At 27.5% G+C, this 18,182-nt stretch overlaps 1 protein-coding gene across 1 annotated transcript; it reads left to right on the top strand.

Annotated features, from left to right (window-relative positions):
• The first annotated feature begins 310 nt into the window (after positions 1-310).
• On the top strand, positions 311-16,335 carry LOC107447014 (uncharacterized). Its single transcript, XM_016061816.4, has 3 exons — positions 311-639; positions 10,161-10,796; positions 13,518-16,335. The coding sequence occupies exons 1-3, from the start codon at positions 510-512 to the stop codon at positions 14,114-14,116; spliced, it is 1,365 nt and encodes a 454-aa protein (XP_015917302.1). The 5' UTR covers positions 311-509; the 3' UTR covers positions 14,117-16,335.
• Positions 16,336-18,182: the final 1,847 nt, after the last annotated feature.

The raw sequence follows: 18,182 nt of genomic DNA, 5'->3' as shown, positions 1-18,182 counted from the left end.
ATCCTCAAACCTAACCAAAACTAAATAATTTTCTAAATGCAACGGATGACAGTCGAATAATAATTTTTTGTAAAAAATATACCTATATCGTTCTTTTTTCTTGATCTTCAATGAAGAGTGAGAATTAGAAGCAACTAAAGAGCGAAGCGGACTTGGGTCGGAGTCTACTTCCGTACTGAATTCCCGGATGCGCATTTGGAGATACCAGCGAGAATGGTATTTGTAAGGTTTTTGCAGGTCGTTCTCACTCGCAGCTGCAAATTTTTTACATAAAGCGAGAACGGCCTTACAGCCTCTTCCAAACAAAGTCATACAGTGAGAATTTGAAGTGACCTCTTTAATTGCGCCATCTATACTTTCAGATTAACTTATATTGACAACAATCTACTGTACTCTCTACTTTAAGTAATTTCTCTCTCTAGTTTTATAACCTTCATTTTTATTTTTTAAAGAAGATTTGTTTTCAAAGTGCAAGTGTGTTTTGTTTTGTATTGAAATTTTTTGCTACAATGGCTAGTGCCACTGATGAAGTTGTGATCAAAAAAGAAATTGAAGATACTGAATCTCCTGAGCAAGTTGATAACCAAGACTCCTCTCAGAATCAGTCTGAACAGAGCTCTTCGGCGAAAGCTTCTAAAGGTAATTATATTTATTAGCATCTTTGCTTGTCAAACCGGATAATTATTAATACTGATTGAAGAAGTTAGCCAAGTTTTAATTCAAATTCAATCATAAAACCAGTCACTTTTGTGTTTTGAATCGTAGTATTTGATTAAATCGTTTATTTGAAGGTATTATTTAAACATGGATTTTACTTATCTATTGACAAGTTATATAGTTAACTTTGAAACTAGCAGTTGTCCATCTAAAGCAGCAAAAATATGTCTAGTAGCTTTTTCGGCTGACAAAAGTCTGTTCAAAGACGCATCGAGATATATAATTTTCCATTTATTTTACCTCCTACTTGCGTTATCAATTCTTCAAATAATGTAATTTGCGTTAAATAAGTTTAAAGTCGTTAAACTAGCTTTTAATAGCAGCGGAACTGTGACTTATTTTAATGAGTATATTTTTTTAACAATTTAATTTCTAAATAGATGACGAAAATGGCTCATTAAAACCTGGCTTTTATGCTTCTTAAGTCATTTAATTATCTAACTGCTCTATTGAAACTTTTTTTTGAAAAATTTTTACTAGCTGTTCTATTTAAATATAATTTTTTAGTTATGATATTCCTAGTTTTTTAGTAGAATATTACGAGACACATATGTAATTACCACAACCTAACTGACTTACTATCTCTGATGATACATTTAGAAATATGAACATTTAAAATTTATTGTCATATTATCATACATCTGCAGATAATTTAAATTCATTCATTTTTTGTAGTTTAATGTTTATTTAAACGAAATTCTTAGGACCAAATTGCTTTGTCTACAAAGTTATAGAAAATACGTAAAGATCTTATCAATTTAAAATGTCTTTTAAATCTATTTGGGTTCTGAATGCCAATTTTTTGATAAGTAATAGGAATTTATTTTATAAAAGAAAATTTATTATTATGTTGCTAATAATTGAATTTCTTAGTTAGATAACAGTCTCGCTAACGAAGAAGAATCTAATTCATTCATTAAATGCTGACTTCAGCATGTGAGCTGGTAGCTATATAAAACATTTCGATTTTGGCCTTTTGTTGAACATTATATGTATATATACATGTGTGTGTGTGTAACATAAAAAGGTATAACAAAACTTTTTATGTTATTTATTTATCTAGAATCTCTTTTTTTTTTTGGTTCATTATTCAGGGTTAAACTCATTCTCATATTAGTAATTCACGTCTGGCAGTTGAGTTCTAACTTTAGATTTAGGAAAATAATTTGTAATTATCATAATAAGGGGGATATTTCCATATCGTGATCTGTTGCTTCAACTACAATTGCCAAAGTGCCAAATAGATTCTAAACTTGCAAATTTTTTTTTTTTTTAAAAAAAAACATGTAGATGTTTGCCTGGGGGTGGTTACGAGTTATACCTTTCGAGTTGGTCCCTTTTTGTGATGTTTTTTTTTTTTAGTTTTTCGTGGGCCGCTGCCCAGAAGTTTCCAAGACTTGGCGATTATTCTGCCACAGATCACGTTATGGAAATCTTTCCATAATAAGTTTTTACGGCAAGGAAATGTGAAATCCTGAGAGAAACTTCTCACAAAGTATTCTAACCTATCATAATTTTTGTATTCCTTGTTAATTATCTGATCAGTATTAGTTGTGAGTGATCTTTTTCTTTTAAAATCTCTTAATTAAAAAAACAATGTCTATTGTTTTCAGTATGATTTTGTTATTTTTCTTCACCATAATGTCGAAATAAAGAGCAATTCTGTTCACCCTGCTTGATTTCTTGCTTGCCCAACACTCAACCATGACCGCTATATCTAAAACTTGTCAAGCCATTAGAGACAAAATCAGGAGAGACAGAAGTAATTCTTTATTTCCTCATTATGGTGAGAATGAATGATGATAAAATCACACTGTAAACGACATGCATCATCTATTACTTATGGAGTTTTAAAAGGGAAAGATCGCAAGTAATCTTGCTCACGTATCTAACAAGGAATAATATAATAATTATGATTGATTAAAATACTTTGCAAGACTGGATTACATATTTCCTAAGGAGTAAAACTTATGATAATTGTTGCATTTTTTAATCTGAATTAGAACCGAAATGCCACAGATCAATCACTAATATTGAGAACGAGTTTTGTTCTGAATAATAATTAAAAAAGATAATTTAGACAAAGAAATAGCATAAAAAGTCTTGTTTAAGCTTTTTATGTTACATCTGTTAACCCCTTAACGATCTGTTAATTTTCAAGAAAACGGTCATGAAAGTGCCTATTTTTTTATACACGTATATTATACACATATTTGATTAGTTCTAACATCTTTACCTTAAAAATATTCCGGTACTGTCATCTGTTGTGTAAAATGAGAAATAAAATTTTTACGGGCGAAAGAAATGAATTAGTTTTATTATTATTTGCGTGTTACTACTGAACACTCCCGCCCGGGAATATCACGGGAGCGAGAAATAGAGGGCGAAACCTTACCCCATCATTTTAACGGGAGTGAGAAGGAAGGGGTTAAAGAAAATATTTTATTAAATTATTCATATAACCATAAATTATTATCAATCACAATGGTTTTAAAAGGTACAACTATAATATTATGAAACAGTTTTGGAGACAGGCATTTTCTTATTCAACTTAACTAATTTCTAATTAAGTACATTACTCAAAGTGCCGACATCAGGTCACTGTCCCAATCAAAAATCTGGAAAATCCTAAGCACTTGGTCACTGTGGCGCATAAATAATCATTACTGACATCTACTACTTTTGTATTTAAGCTGGAGAACTAAGTATTTTCGTTTAACTTAAGTAAAAAGATAAGTTTTCTTAACAAGCTGGGTGTGCTTAAAACCTGTATTTCTTATTAACTCAAATGGTGTCGTTGTTTACACTGAATTCTACCGTGAATCTTTTATTAATATTAGCAAATCATTAAAAGATTATGATAACTTATAAGAAACTGAAGAGAACTGTGCGATTCTTAATTATTTTACGGGTGTTTGCACGTAATAATCAAAGTAAATATATAATGTAGATAATAACATTAGTGTAGGTAAAATATCCGTACAATAAATATCAGTTATAAAATACTGATGCATCAAAGATGAATGGCCAAGCAATGCTGATCTCATGCTGGGGTTTATCTTTGAAGCTGGGTTAGAAAAGTTTAAAGTATCCTGTAATTTCCAGATAATGATTAATTCTTCCTCAAAAGTTGTGATAATCAGTTTTTCCAACTAAAATGAAAATAGAAAGGTTTAAAAGCAAGCATATTTTGACTATTTTATACACTATTATATAATATTAAATTTAAAATAATAGTTTTTTTTAATATAATTTTGTGAAACTATGATTAATTTGCATTTTTTAAACTATTTTCCAATATAGAAATTTTTAATCTTTTGAATAAAATTATAGCCTACCTAAAATTACTTATAAAGGGAAGTTATGTAGTCTGGGTAGCGTTGAGCTGACCAGTGCCCCGACAAAGAAAAAACTGGACAAAAACTTGCTCCTTTACCTTTCTAATTATTTGAAAAAGAATATTTCTGTTTGGGAATCTCTTGTCAGAGATTTTTGTTTTCAGAATATTAAATTGAAAAGGAAAAAAAAAGTTTCTGATTATCCTTTGAGAAATTACACTGTGAGTCTTTTAATTTTGTTAGTGCACTGGTCAGACTAGGAAAGTGCAACTGCCATTCGAACATTAAACGCGTTTTGAAATTATTATGTTTGAAAAGTTTGTGAGTGGATTTGCCAATAATTAATGTGATGGTTCGTATTTGGATGGTCCGTCTACTAGTAATTTCTACTTGTTCAGAACATTGTCGCTGAAAATGTTTCATCAGTCTTTACCTATTATTACAATGCGTAATTAAACTGGTTTCCAGTTAAATTTAGGAAATATTTGGTGCAATCTGGTTTATATTTTTCCTGTTTTGCATCTGTAATAAAGATAATCAAATTGATCTGATAAAATTGCCTGAAAGTAATTGAAGGTAAGATATTTTTCTCTAATAAAATAATTCTTCAATAATATTAATTTTTGTTTACCCCTTAAGTGGGAGCATTAAATATACACTTCTGTAATGGTTAAATATTTATTCATACTTCAAAAATGTTGAAATATAGTTTTAACAAGCATACGTATCACCAGAAAATTCAAATTTGTTGAATAAAATTTCATTTCTAAGAGTTCATTACTTATTTTTCTAGCATATGAAAAGACTGCCTTTTGTACTGTTTATAGAAAATTTTAATTCCTTTCAGAAGGGAAGAATGTTCATTTCATTTCCTATTACATTTGTACTGAATTTCAGAAACTTGATTTTATTAAAAGCATTTTTATGAATTTTAAAATTTATTTATTTTAAAAGGCATTTAAATAATATCCATTTAGTTTTATAAAATGATTCTACAAGCCAGCACTTTTTTCTTAACAGAAAATCAAACTATATTTAATGTTTCAGTATAATCTAATTGTTAAAAACTTTATAAAAAGGATAAGGAGAAAACAAATTCTTTGTAAAAATGAGACTTCTGACACGTTGCACATTATAAATTTATATATAAGATGGTTTTAAATAATCTAATAGTACTCAGAGACTCGAAGCACTGGTTGAGATGAACATATCCGGATGAAACTTCAAATACATATGTAAATCATGGGGTTGGGGTTTCTGTCAAAACAAAATTTGACCACATTTTTTATTAAAATATTCTGTTCTTTTATTTTTTAACTGATATATTTTTATTTTCCGTGTCATAGTGACAACTGTGGGCCAAATTTTGAATTATTTTTCGTTGGAATCGGAGCTATGGACCTCTGAATGCTGTCGGTTTAATTTTAACCTCTCTGTATTTCACGATAACATTCAGAGTGTGATTTGTAACCAGTGTAGTGTAACAGAAGACTATTTTGAATTTTATCAGCTGGTCTGTTTTTATTCTAATTCTTAGATAACGCCGTAATTTTTTTAGAGGTTTTTTTGAATAAATGTAAACTAATAATTACAATGTTCTTTGTGCAGCCATAAATTAATTATTCTTAAAACTATATTTGTATAGAAAACATGGTTTTAAGTGGTGTCGCGTTTTGAACTAAAATATCTGTTAACTACACCCCAACTTCCACACATTACATCTTGTTAATAGCCGTGTTTGTAGTTTTTTGTTACCTTCAACTAATCAAGTTTCTTGCATACAGCATGGAAACAATATGATTAACTGCCCATTCAATGTAACTTTGAGTAATTAAATGATAGTTTTGTTAATAATCAGTATACTAAATTATTTAAGGTAATAACAGTGCATTTACTTAGTTAATTTTTTTCTTACAGTAATAGGAATCAGACACTGGTTTTTAAAGAATATTTTCCTATGTCCTTTCAAATCTCTACTAATCAATCCTCATGCTCACATCTTGTGTGGTTTTAGCTAAACCAGATTTTGTTCAGCAGAAAATACTCTGTAGATAAGTGACAACAATTATATGCATAAAATTGAATTTTTGCATTAATCAAATTAGACTCAATGCAGGTTTTTTATTTTTGAGGCAAATTGAGATTAATCAACTATGTAATCTGTTTATTTTAAAAGAAATCGAAGCTCGATACTAAGAACTTGTGAATTACATAACGCATTGAGGAAGGAAAAAAATATTCAAACTAGGCTTTCTTGCATCCTTTTAAAAGTAAAACATTTACTATTAATATGGTTATACATTTGGTCTTACTCTAGTTTATTTAATTTATCAATGCAAACTTTAGATTTTAGGTTTTTAACCCTTAACAAACTAATGTTGCCATAAAAACGGTAGGACACTTTTACTTACTTCAGTGCTCGGTGTATGGCATCAAAAAATCCTTTTATTATTTGTGTCTCTCCGATTTTTGCCATATTAACAATTAATTTAATTACTATAATTAGTTACTTATAATTTTTTATAATATTATAATTATTACTATTATTCTTAGTGGGAGGTGAACTAGATATTCTTCTGGACCATTAAGGAGGTGGCATTTTTTCTTATTGCAAATGGATTTTGATTCATTTCTACTGATTTATATTTTGCTTTCTAATTAATATTTCTTGGTTTGCAATTCCATGAATTTTGTTGCATTTGAAATTATTCAGCAATTCAAGTCAAATCAAGAGTTAAGATAATGTGAAAGTGTATGAAATTTTCCTGTCACTTAAGGGGTTATTCAATGTTGTTTCAATGTTTATATATATATATATTTTCTGTGTGCAATAGTTTAAATTATTGTTTAAAATATTACCTTAAACTGATGAATTTTTTTTTTTTTTTGTGATTAAAATGTTTATATTTAATGTATACGGTGGTGGTAAAAAAAAGTTATAAGGCACTTGTGCTGTTCTCACATATGAATGATTGCTTTTCTCAACACAAGTTATAAATGATTTTGCTTTAAGCTACGTTTGAACTAATTAATTTTTTTCTCTGTAATAAGTGAGTAAATAATATTTTGTAAACTGTTTCTTTTCTTAATAACAGTCTTGAACAACTTTAAAATGAACTGTAATTGGAAAAGATTCATATACAAAAATTAAGAAAATCTAGGTATAAATAATTTAAGGATAAGGTATAAATAATTTAAATCTCATCAAATAATTTAAATTAGTGATTTGAAAATTGATTTTTACACAAATTTTGAAAAGTAATACTTTACAAAGGAAATTATTTGGAAGTTACAAAAAAGATCATTGGATCTAAAGAATTTATTAAGAGTAATTTTTAAAATATTTATTTGTGTTTTTATTATAAAATACCTATATTTTGCTGTGAAATGTCCCATACCTAACAAGTAGGTATTGTAGAATGACCTGTATGTAATTTTAATAATATATCCTATATTATAAAAACCATTTTAGAAAATTTGCTCCGCTTACATTAGTTAGCTTAAAATTGATTCATGAATATTTTATTCATGTTGTAGTAGAAAACAAAAGTTTTTCAATTAAATGTTCTTATTATGGTGGAAGTGAAATAAAAATCCGACAATCAGGGTCATTATTTGTTTAAAGCTAATCTCTCCGAGTTTAAAAAATCTAGATAGATAATTATGATGTAACTATAAAAAAATTAAATCTAATTTTATAATTGATAAAGCACTCTTAATACTCTTAGAGGTAAAATATGAAGACGTTGTTTTGCTTAATTTTAAATTAATGAGCAGCTTCTCTCATTACCACCACTGGATATATTTAAATTTTATTTTAAGATTTAAAGTTGGATATTGTGTTCTGTCAATTTTATCAAAAAATATACACTCTCTTATTTTTACAGATTTTTTACTTACATTGTTTGTGAAAGTTATGTTCAATTCACAAGGCTTCAAAATTAATGAGATAAAAGTAAAATGCATATAAATAACAAATTTAGAAACAAATAATACCAAAAGAGGTTCCTAAATAATAGACTGGTTTATTAAGAAATTCAACTTGTAAACCTTAATGCACTAATTGCAATTTTCGATAATGTTCTTTTTAACAATAATAAATGTAAAATAAACTAAAATAATCATACTTATAAAACATTTTTGTTAGAAAAATTTGAGGTATTTTTTAGACACAATACAATGAATATTATCAAATTATCATCAAATTCAAAAATTTTACCCAATTTCAAGGAAAAAGGTGTCTTGTCTATTAACTGAAATTTTTGCTGAATGCAAGGAAACCAATTTATAGTTTAATAAACATGTTATATTTTCTTCTAGATAGTTCAGAAACAGAAATAAATAGTTATAAAATAATTTCTTTGTACTTGATGTCCCTTGTTAGAAATGTTCCTAAAAAGTGACTGTTGGTGATGATTGATAATTTCCTTCACTAATTGTCAATTCTTGAATTTTATGAGAAAAAATTTTAATCTCAATGATATAACCTTAAAAGGAACAGAAAAGTTAGATAATTAAAAAATGCTTCCTCTTTAACTATCACATAGCTAATATTTTCAGAATTTTTTATTTGGAAAATCTTGTACTTTACTACACCGCATTAGAAGAAATTTTACTCTACTTAAACTTTCTATTTACATGTGTTGATATATTATCATAAGTACCTACTTTTTTTTCTTAAAAAGTCCTGCTCCAATCTTTTTTCCTCTCAAAACGCTTAAAATCTACAATTTTTAGAGTACCCATATTATGGCAAACCGAGTCAGAGAACTATTAAATATAGTGATTTGTGAAAGACCCAAATTTCTGTTATTACTTTTCTAAACTTTCTTGATTTTAGATTAATTCAAAAAGCCTATTTGTTTAAATAAATGTAATTAACATTAGGAAGTGATTTTTAGAATTAATTTACTGTAGAACCTAAGTTGTTCACAATATCTTTGACCAAACATACTTTTGATACGGTAGGTGTCTTTGGTTATAAAAAAAAATCTACTGCTTTTAATAATTAACCATTAGAATTAAACTTAACTGTACCAGTGGGAAAAAAAGGAAAAGAAAACAAATCACTGTTATATTATTTCATACTTTTTTGACAATATTTCACAGTAAAAAATTTGAAATGTTCCAAATATTACAGTAAATAATAATTAGCTTTAATGTCGATGAATGAGTTGCCGATATCATTGTAAGCAGGCATAAACTTTGAAAGGTGCAAAGAAGCGGAACCCCTCTTTCTAGTATATTGGTTCAAGATTCAAATAAAAATCTTCAGTATGCAACAATATATTGACGTCATCAACTCGCAGCACTGTATATTACCACCTCTTACTTCTCGTCTATAAAAAGATTTGAATCTCTGTACATAAAAAGCCTATTATGCATGTTCTGTTGCTCATGCTATTCCTAAGAGTTTGAGAAGTTATAAAAACAAAATTTTTAAATCTTCTACTTCTCAGATGATTCATTGAACTGACAAAGAATTGACTTTTTATTAGTTCTGTAATAGTGTCGTTCATTTAAAAAAAAAAAAATTTGAACTCTTAATTATTATGTACCCTTACATAAAACAAAATAAAGAAGAAGAAAAAATCAGTTTTTGAGATGTTAATTTTTATTGCACAATGTTTTAGTTTTTTTATTTCTGTGCCGAAGCCTTGGAATGTTGTTATTTACGTAAGAGCAACCTAAAAATATATTTCAAGGTTATAGAGTTAACATACAAAATTTGATTGCAGACCAAACTCAAATTCTAATCCATTATACAATTTGTATTTTTACTTCAATTTACATCTATATTGTTCTTTTGGCTAAAAATATGCTACCCTTTAAATGAAAATTCTTTAGCCTTTATTTTTTGTTTAACAAACAGAAATTTTCTTGATTTTTTTTTTGCAAAGAATTTCAATTCAAGTAATGAAAAGTTTTAAAAGTTTATCTTCATTGCCTTATTTTAAAACGTTAGGGTGCCTTGATTTGAATTGAATAAAAGAACAAAATACTTAATTCTCTCTTTTTTCTGATTGACTATATTATTTTTCAATATTTATAGATTATGTTTAAGGAATTTTTGTTTATGAAATCATTTTTCTTTTCTTTTTTCAGTGTGGTTGGAAGATGAGACAAGATCTTTGATTGCTTTAGCTAAACACTATATTCCAAAGTTTAAAGATTCTAATTACACAAAAAGGCAATTGTTAGAGGATATATCTAATGAGCTCCATCTCATAGGATATGATGCAACACTTGAACATGTCCGTAATAAATTGAAATATTTACGCACAAAATATAGAAGTACAATTGAATATAATAATAAGCATGTTATAAAAAGGACTATGCCCTTCTCTGAAGAATTGTCTGATCTGTATAGTTTAGATTATTTTGATGATCAAGATTCTTTGAATGCATCAGAACTCAATGGAAATGGCAGCAGTGACCGCTTCAACAACACGAATAGCAAGGCACAAAAGAAATCATCAAAATCTGTACCTGCTTCTCATGTTGATTTAGGAACTGTTGTAACAACTAAGAAGAGGACTCAGTCTCAAAAATCTTCCAGATCACCTGCTAAGAAAAAAGCTACAGCAAAAAACCAGCGCTCCCAACCACTGTTTCAGTGTGGACTGTGTATGCAGAAGTTTAGTACATCAAATGACATGCACGGCCACGACTGCAAGCATGTTGGTAAGATAACTGAGAATAGCAAAAAGAAATTGAACTCTTCTGCAGCATCTACTGTTTGTAAGTATTTATTTTTAGTTTTTGCAGAAAGAAATTGTTTCCTAATTTATAAAAGTTGAAGAATGTAAAACTAAAATTTAAGTAGCTTTGTTTTAAGATCTTACAAGAAAATAGTAATTAGCAGCAAATGCTGGTTTATAGTATTTCATTCATGATATCTTATTTTAGGCTGCCTGGAGACTGAATAAAAAATTTATAATTCAGTTTTCTAAACAAATTAGTCTTGTAAAGTCATGTGTAAAATTGTCGTTGTGAAAATCTGACGTTTTTAATATTTATAGGACATTGAAAATTCAATCATACAAATATTTATTTTTAAAATTATGTAATTTGTTTAAAAAATTAGATCTTTTGGGGTAAAGATAAAGTACTGATATGGATTCATAATGCATTGCAAACGAAAAATCAATTGATTAAATACATGATTAAAAATTTGCACCAATGTGCACATCTTAAACATTTATGAATTTTTTATGGCTGTAAAATATAATGAAAGCGATCGGTATATGAGCATGAAGCTAAAACAGCCGTTTGGTTGAAACACTTGGTCTGTTATTCATAAATTTTAGTGTATTATTTAGCCCAGTGTCATATTTAAAGAAATTAGCCACTGAGTTTGATTTCTGCTACAACATATTAAGCTCAGTAAGAAATAAAAAGTCATCAGATTCCTCACTCAAAAGCATTTTTTACATCAAATTGTTTTTAGTTTTGCATAGTGAAACATTTAAATTAGCTTCTTCTGAACAGTTATCGCTAAACAGTTAATTAACAATTTGCATTTTTAATTGTATCCTTATTTTATTTATTTATTTTAGATTAGTAATCACTAAATTTATTTAATATTAAAATTGTTTTTATAGTTTTGATATTTAAAAAATTTCATTCTTAATAATAAGAATTAAAATAATTTTCTTTACAATAGAGTTTTTTTTTTTTTTTTTTACTCTATATTTCCGAATATAAGCCCATCCAAGATTATGCTTTTTCCTTGAAAATTGATCAAAAATTCAAAATTTATATGTAAACTGGTGTAAAATATATGTTTGTAGGTAACTTTCAACTTCTTTCTTGAACTATCCAGCCATCTTAATTTTCTAGCATTTGCTAGTTTGTCTACTGAAAATCCCATCCATTCCTTTCTTCCTGATTTTGTTTTCCCTTTTTCGACTTCTCAAGCCTTTAAACTTACTAATTCGAGTTGACATTATCATCAATGCAATTTGGCAAAAAGTTGAAGGAAATCAGACACTAACGGCGAGAGTTATGTGTATTCTAAAGATAACATGATTAACTTTTACGTTTATAAGGAAAAATGAGTGAAAAAGAAAAGTAAAGAAAATGAATTCCTCTTGTTATTTTACGATTTTTTTTAAGCTTTTCAGCAGTTTATCCATAATACTTGACTGACAAAAAGTGTTATTTGTTGACGATATTTACGTGCAATTATACAAAAGCAACAAATTTATTATGAGCCAATTCCTTTGCTTTATCTAGAATTTTCATTTTGTAAGATGACATTAAAAAATTAGTTGATGTAAATCATTTAAAAATCATAATTATGAATTTAATGTTTTAATCAATGATACTTGGTAAGCATTCCATGTTCCATTTTGTGCATCTTACTAAGTTGTTTACATTGGTAAATATATTTATTCTCAACTAAATTTATTTTATTTATAAGTGACAGTTTATAGGTAATTGTCTGAAATTATAGCAAGTAAAATCCATTCTATGCCATATTTAGACTACTACAAAACATGTATATCTACCACTACTTTAAAGAAATCTTTACTTATTTGAATTCCATTGTTAACAGCTTTGTAAATCTTTGTTACCTTTACCTGTTTAAATAAGTTGCATTGTTACCAATCAAATTAATATTTGTTTACCCACATTAATTTTATTCGAAATTGCTGCATACGAATTTATTTTAAAAAATGTATTTTATGACATTTTGCTAAAATATATCAAGCATTTTCAGTTATAAAATATTTAGGTTGTTTTCATTCACTCTTGTTTTGTCTATTTTTGTTTGAACCAAGGTTGGCAAGTTTCTGCCGAGGTGGTTAGAACCACTGGTAGAAACCGGTTAAAACTGGCATGGCAGAAACCCTTTTCTGCCACATTTGTGGCAGATGTTCAGAAAATGACATAAAAGTAAATACTGAGATTGACATACAGTGGATAATTCATATTAAAAAAAAAAAAAATTAAAAGTCAAACAAATTTAAAAAAATTTGTAAAATTATCACCATTCAAGATCAAATATTACATTGTTTGCACTTTGCAGTAATCTATAACAAAAGACAAGTTTTGATGCAGTTTCTGAACCTAAACAATTTCTTTTATCAATTTGATATACTGCACTCTTTATATTTAATATAAACAAAATAATATATATTTACAAACTATGAATTAAAAAGTTTGTTACAGTTGCATGGAGTTACATTTTTCAGTTCACTTAAACAAAATGTCATTAAGCAATTACTAGAACTAATATAGACGTTTTTTTAGTTTCTGCTGGTTTTTACCTGTTAAAACCAGTTTCTGCCACTGGACGGCAAAAACCAGTTTCTGCCAGCAAAAAGCCAACCATGGTTTGAACAGCAAAGATCATTATAACTAATGCTGACTGTGTATACATGTATATTAATATATTTTTTGCTATATTTGTTTTATTGGTTTAGTGTATTTTGTTAATTTATTTTTCTGTTACAGTTCATTGGAACAGTCTAATAACTATGCATTTCTTGGAATTATTGAGGGAATATCAGCATAGCAACAAAAACTCTAACTTCAGAAAGGGAAATATATGGGAAAATATGAGTCTTCTAATGAAGAGAAGAGGACATACTATAGAACCGAAGGAGTTGGAAAAGAAATTCCACGTCCTTACTTCAGCTTTTGAGAAAACTATGAAATATAACAAGACTCACAAGGACAAGAAAAAATGTGCCTTTTTTAAAAGATTAACTGAACTTTATTCACACCCTTCATCATTCAAATGTTTTAAATCATCAGGACCTTACAAAATGACTGTAGAAGTGTCACCATTTTCATATGCCACCAAGCGTGAACCCAGCACTGTCACATCTAGATCATCCTCATCTAATTCAAACAACCAGCGAAAAGTTACTGACACTAAACAGGCACCCCCACAAAATGGCACTTCCGAAATACTTCAATGGCTTCAAAATACGTGGAACGAATGGAAAGAAATAGAGAAGAAACGGGAAGAAGTCATGGCAAAGCGACATAATGATTTGATGGAAATGTTATCTTATTTAATTGACAGTAATGGAGACAATGCACATTAGCATTAAAATAGTTTCTTCCCTTTTTTTTTACATCATTTTGTCCATGTTTGTATATTTGTGTGTGTGATGTGTGCATCTATAGATGTCATTCTGTTCAAGTGTTATGAGATTTTTACTTTGTTTCTCATAATATCATTTTTTTAAGGTTTTCTAGGAATTATGGACAAGCACATTTTATTAACTATATATTTTTATAAATAATGACTCAATTATTTTTTTCTTCCTTTTCTAATCACAACTTCCTTTTCTTCCAAGATCGAGCAATGTTTCTACAATAAATGTATTTTGTAAATCAAATCAAAACTTGTCTTTGACTTCAGTAAATTTGACTTTATGTTCGGTTTCTGATATTTGCAAAAGATTTCATTAATAATAAATTTACTGAAAAGCTTAGTTGTAGTTATTGCAGTAGGGAACCGATTATCCGGAATGATTGGGACCATCGCTATTCCGGATAACTGATTTTTCCGGTTTTCTGAAAATCTACGAAAAGCCGTTTTTTTTATTGTTAAACCCAACTAAAAAAAAAAAAATTTGGAAATAATCTTAAAAAGAAGAAAAAACGATGAAGTAATACACTAATGATTATTTCCAAAATGATGGTAAGGTAAATATCTTTCAAAAGAGAAAGAAAAATCCTAAAATCTTATGAGGAAGAAAAGAAAAAAAAAATTTTAAATAACGGGAAAATTTATAAGATTTTGTTCCGGTTTTCTGATTTCCGGATAATGGGTTCTGTACTGTATTATTAATTCCATATTTTTTTTTTATTTAACTTAATATAAAAAATGTTTCTTCTTATTAATATATTATTTATAATTCTCCCTTATTAGTTCATGACTAAATTTGTAAAAGACCTTTTTCTATAGTTAAAAATCTGTCTAGTATATTCTTCAAATTTTTCACTATTTATTTTTACCCTAAAGTATTATATATTTTGCTTTTTAAATTGCTTTCATGACGTTTCATCTACCATCATAGTGAATGTTATTATTTTAGCTTTTTTTTTTTTTTTGATAAAGGCTTTAATTAATTTGAAAAGCAATGAAATGTTAATGCATGCAAAAAGTTAGTATGTAACTTATTTCACTTCGATTATAAAAATTCAGAATTTCTTTTTTTAATCACAGTAATTGTGAATTTTTTTTTATTAAAAATTTTTCATGTTGCATTTATAATCATTTACTTTCACTCTCATTATTTCATTTGTTATTTATTTCATTTTCTATAAAATAAAAAGTTCTAAGTTCTACTATAGCTTATTGCACAAAATATTAGCTTAATGTTCGAAAAAATTAAGCATCTGGGCAAGTTGTCCTCTTTTCTTTCTTTTTTTTCCCTCTTTTCTTTTCTTTCTTTTTTTTTGTTGCCATTTTTCCATTGATTAACATGGGGAAAAAGGAACATATTGCTAGAAAGCAACCAGGTGAAATAGTGAGAAATAGCAATTTATATGCCTAGCGAGTTTATTCAACTCGTTAATGATCATAGATAATGTTTTAAATGTTCGGAAAGTTTACAGAATAAAGTGAAATGAGCATTTCTGTATACTTTGCTTCTATTAGTAGAATAAAAGGAACTTTTCCTTTGTAAATAATTTGTTCCATATTTTACTGCATCAACATTTTGTGTTAAGTTAAATATATAAATAACACATTTCATAATATTTCAGTTTTGTTATTTTTTTATATTTTGTTATATGTTGTTTAATTAAGCTTATTTAAGTGTGTGTTTTCACTTTTCTTTTTCATTAATTTATTGAATAATTTATTTACTTGTTTTTTTTATTTCTGTTAATGAACTTGATTTTATTCTGGTGCTTAGTATTATGTTACTTTATTGACTGTGTGAAGATAGTTAAAATGTCTCTGTTGATATAAAACAATAAAATAAATTTATGTATGTTTTGTTATACAAAGACATATCAGAAAGTCGAGTTTCTTATTTAATTCCATGAAATGTACTGGCTATCGGATTTTCTCAAATTTTTGCAAATAGCAGCACCCTTGTGAAATATCTCATAGTACCCTAGTCATATAATTTTTTTTTATATGCATATAATGTATGTTTCAGTGTGTGTGCATCTTTAAAACAAACTATAGAAGTGAGTGGTGAGAATGTGTACTTGCGCATAAAATTAACAGAAGTAATTTGAGCGTAATTTATACAAAGGCATTAATAATAATAATATAAATATTGCTAATTAAAAAAAAAAGAAATATAAATAGCAAGAAATCAGCATCCACGCTGAACAATATAGAAAATTTACTTAGTGTGGCAGGGGTTTCGGAACTGAAAACACTTTTCAAACTGAACTGAAGGAACTTTTTAACTTATTCTATTTAAATAGCAACATATTGCTATTAAATAATTTATGCTAGACCTGAAAGTTAGCACCTTGCGGCACACTTTTTGGGAACTTCTGGTAAATATCGTTGTCAAAAGATTGCTGATAATGTTAGATACGATATAAAGTTACCACATTATTTTGTCCATCTCAAACAAGATAATGCATAAGCATTTGGTATCTGTTAAATTTTTAAACAAAAAAAATAGTCCTAAGCAAAATGAGTAATTTGTTTTGTATGAGATCCGTAAAATAATCTCTTCCGCTCTTTGAAATTATTGGAGTTCAAAGTGCAAGTGCTTAATCCGAAGAAAATAATTGAGGACCCATATTTTTATTATTATCAATAAGGTATTTTGGCAAGATTCAAATTCAGGCTGTCCTGTTATATATACACACACACACCTATCATTCTGTAATGTTTACTTAGACAACTATTGCCGATAATGAAGAACATGATAAGACAAACCCTAAAGTTGAAATCAGAAATATCTATAAAAAAAAAAAGTAAGAACTTGGGCAAGATTTAGTAATGTAAAGGTATCCAATTTCTGCTTGTTATCGATTGAAGCCATTTTTATTTCAATAAAACTATATGAATTTTTTTTTTTCATCTGGTTAAAGAAAATAAATTCTTGAATTAGATTTTTTTTATATATTCAAAATTTCTATATAAAAGATGCTATTTTTTAAGAAGTTTTCTGAAACAATGAGTACAAATTTATCATTGTATCCACCTATCAATAGTTATTTACGTAGGGTTTTTTTTTCACCATTGCCCCAACTGTGCTATATATATCAACTTTATCATTCTTTTCTACTTTAATACAAATGCGACTGTCTTTCTAAATCGTACATAAATAAGAACAAAGTATTTTTGTCATACATGTTTACAAACTACCACATTGCATGATATTGACTATTGTATTAAGTATAGCTACACTATATAAATACCGTTATAAAGACCTAAATCCATGGAATGATGTAAAGAACCTGTCTTTCTGATGTTCTTTAGTATCTTAGAAGTGTGGAAGTAAAAAATTAAACCTTTTTATTGTCTACAGAAAATATAGGGAGGCATTTTGAACACAAAATTACTTTTGTTAATAGATCCCTGTTTAATTCTGCTGTTGTAAAAATTAAATTTTAATTAAGTCAACCTTTTTTATAAATTTGTGTCAATGCATGGCATTAAAAAATTTATTTCTCAAAAGTTTAAAAATATAAATCTGCATGAATTTTGTTGATGTCGTTCATTCTATTGATGAAAATTATGTGTTGTCTATAATGAGAACATTAGATAAAAGAGGTCATGTAGCTAAAATGTGAAGGATAATAAATCATTTAGTCCTTTTAATTTCATTGAATATTTAATTGGCTGTTTTAATAACTAATTTATAAAATCTGAAGATTAAAAAAGCAGAATCTGAATCTAGAGACCCACAATTTAGAAACTTTTGTTTCTTTTCATTAACATTTTTGCAATTTCAATTGGTCTTGTATTTAACAGGTTTAAAATTTATTAAATATTTTAATCATAAATAAATCTAACAAAATAAGACAAATTTGTTTCAAATATGTGTTTGCTAAATTCCTTTTTGATTGAAATGATTATGTATGTAAATGTTGGAAGAAAATTTTGACTCTATTTTTTAAAATTGACTTTATTTTAAATTTAGAAGTTCATTGATAAAAATTAATATGGGTGATTAAAAGTTG

Source organism: Parasteatoda tepidariorum, chromosome 3, assembly GCF_982258835.1.
Source record: "Parasteatoda tepidariorum strain Cologne lab strain chromosome 3, Ptep-v5.0, whole genome shotgun sequence".
Taxonomy (NCBI): Eukaryota; Metazoa; Arthropoda; class Arachnida; order Araneae; family Theridiidae; genus Parasteatoda; species Parasteatoda tepidariorum.
This window is presented reverse-complemented; position numbering and strand designations above follow the sequence as displayed.

Coding starts and splice junctions, on each gene's coding strand:
- LOC107447014 (XM_016061816.4), top strand. CDS start 510: ATGGCTAGTGCCACTGATGAAGTTGTGATCAAAAAAGAAATTGAAGAT. Junction 640..10,160: donor TTCGGCGAAAGCTTCTAAAG/GTAATTATATTT, acceptor TTCTTTTTTCAG/TGTGGTTGGAAGATGAGACA. Junction 10,797..13,517: donor TTCTGCAGCATCTACTGTTT/GTAAGTATTTAT, acceptor TTTCTGTTACAG/TTCATTGGAACAGTCTAATA.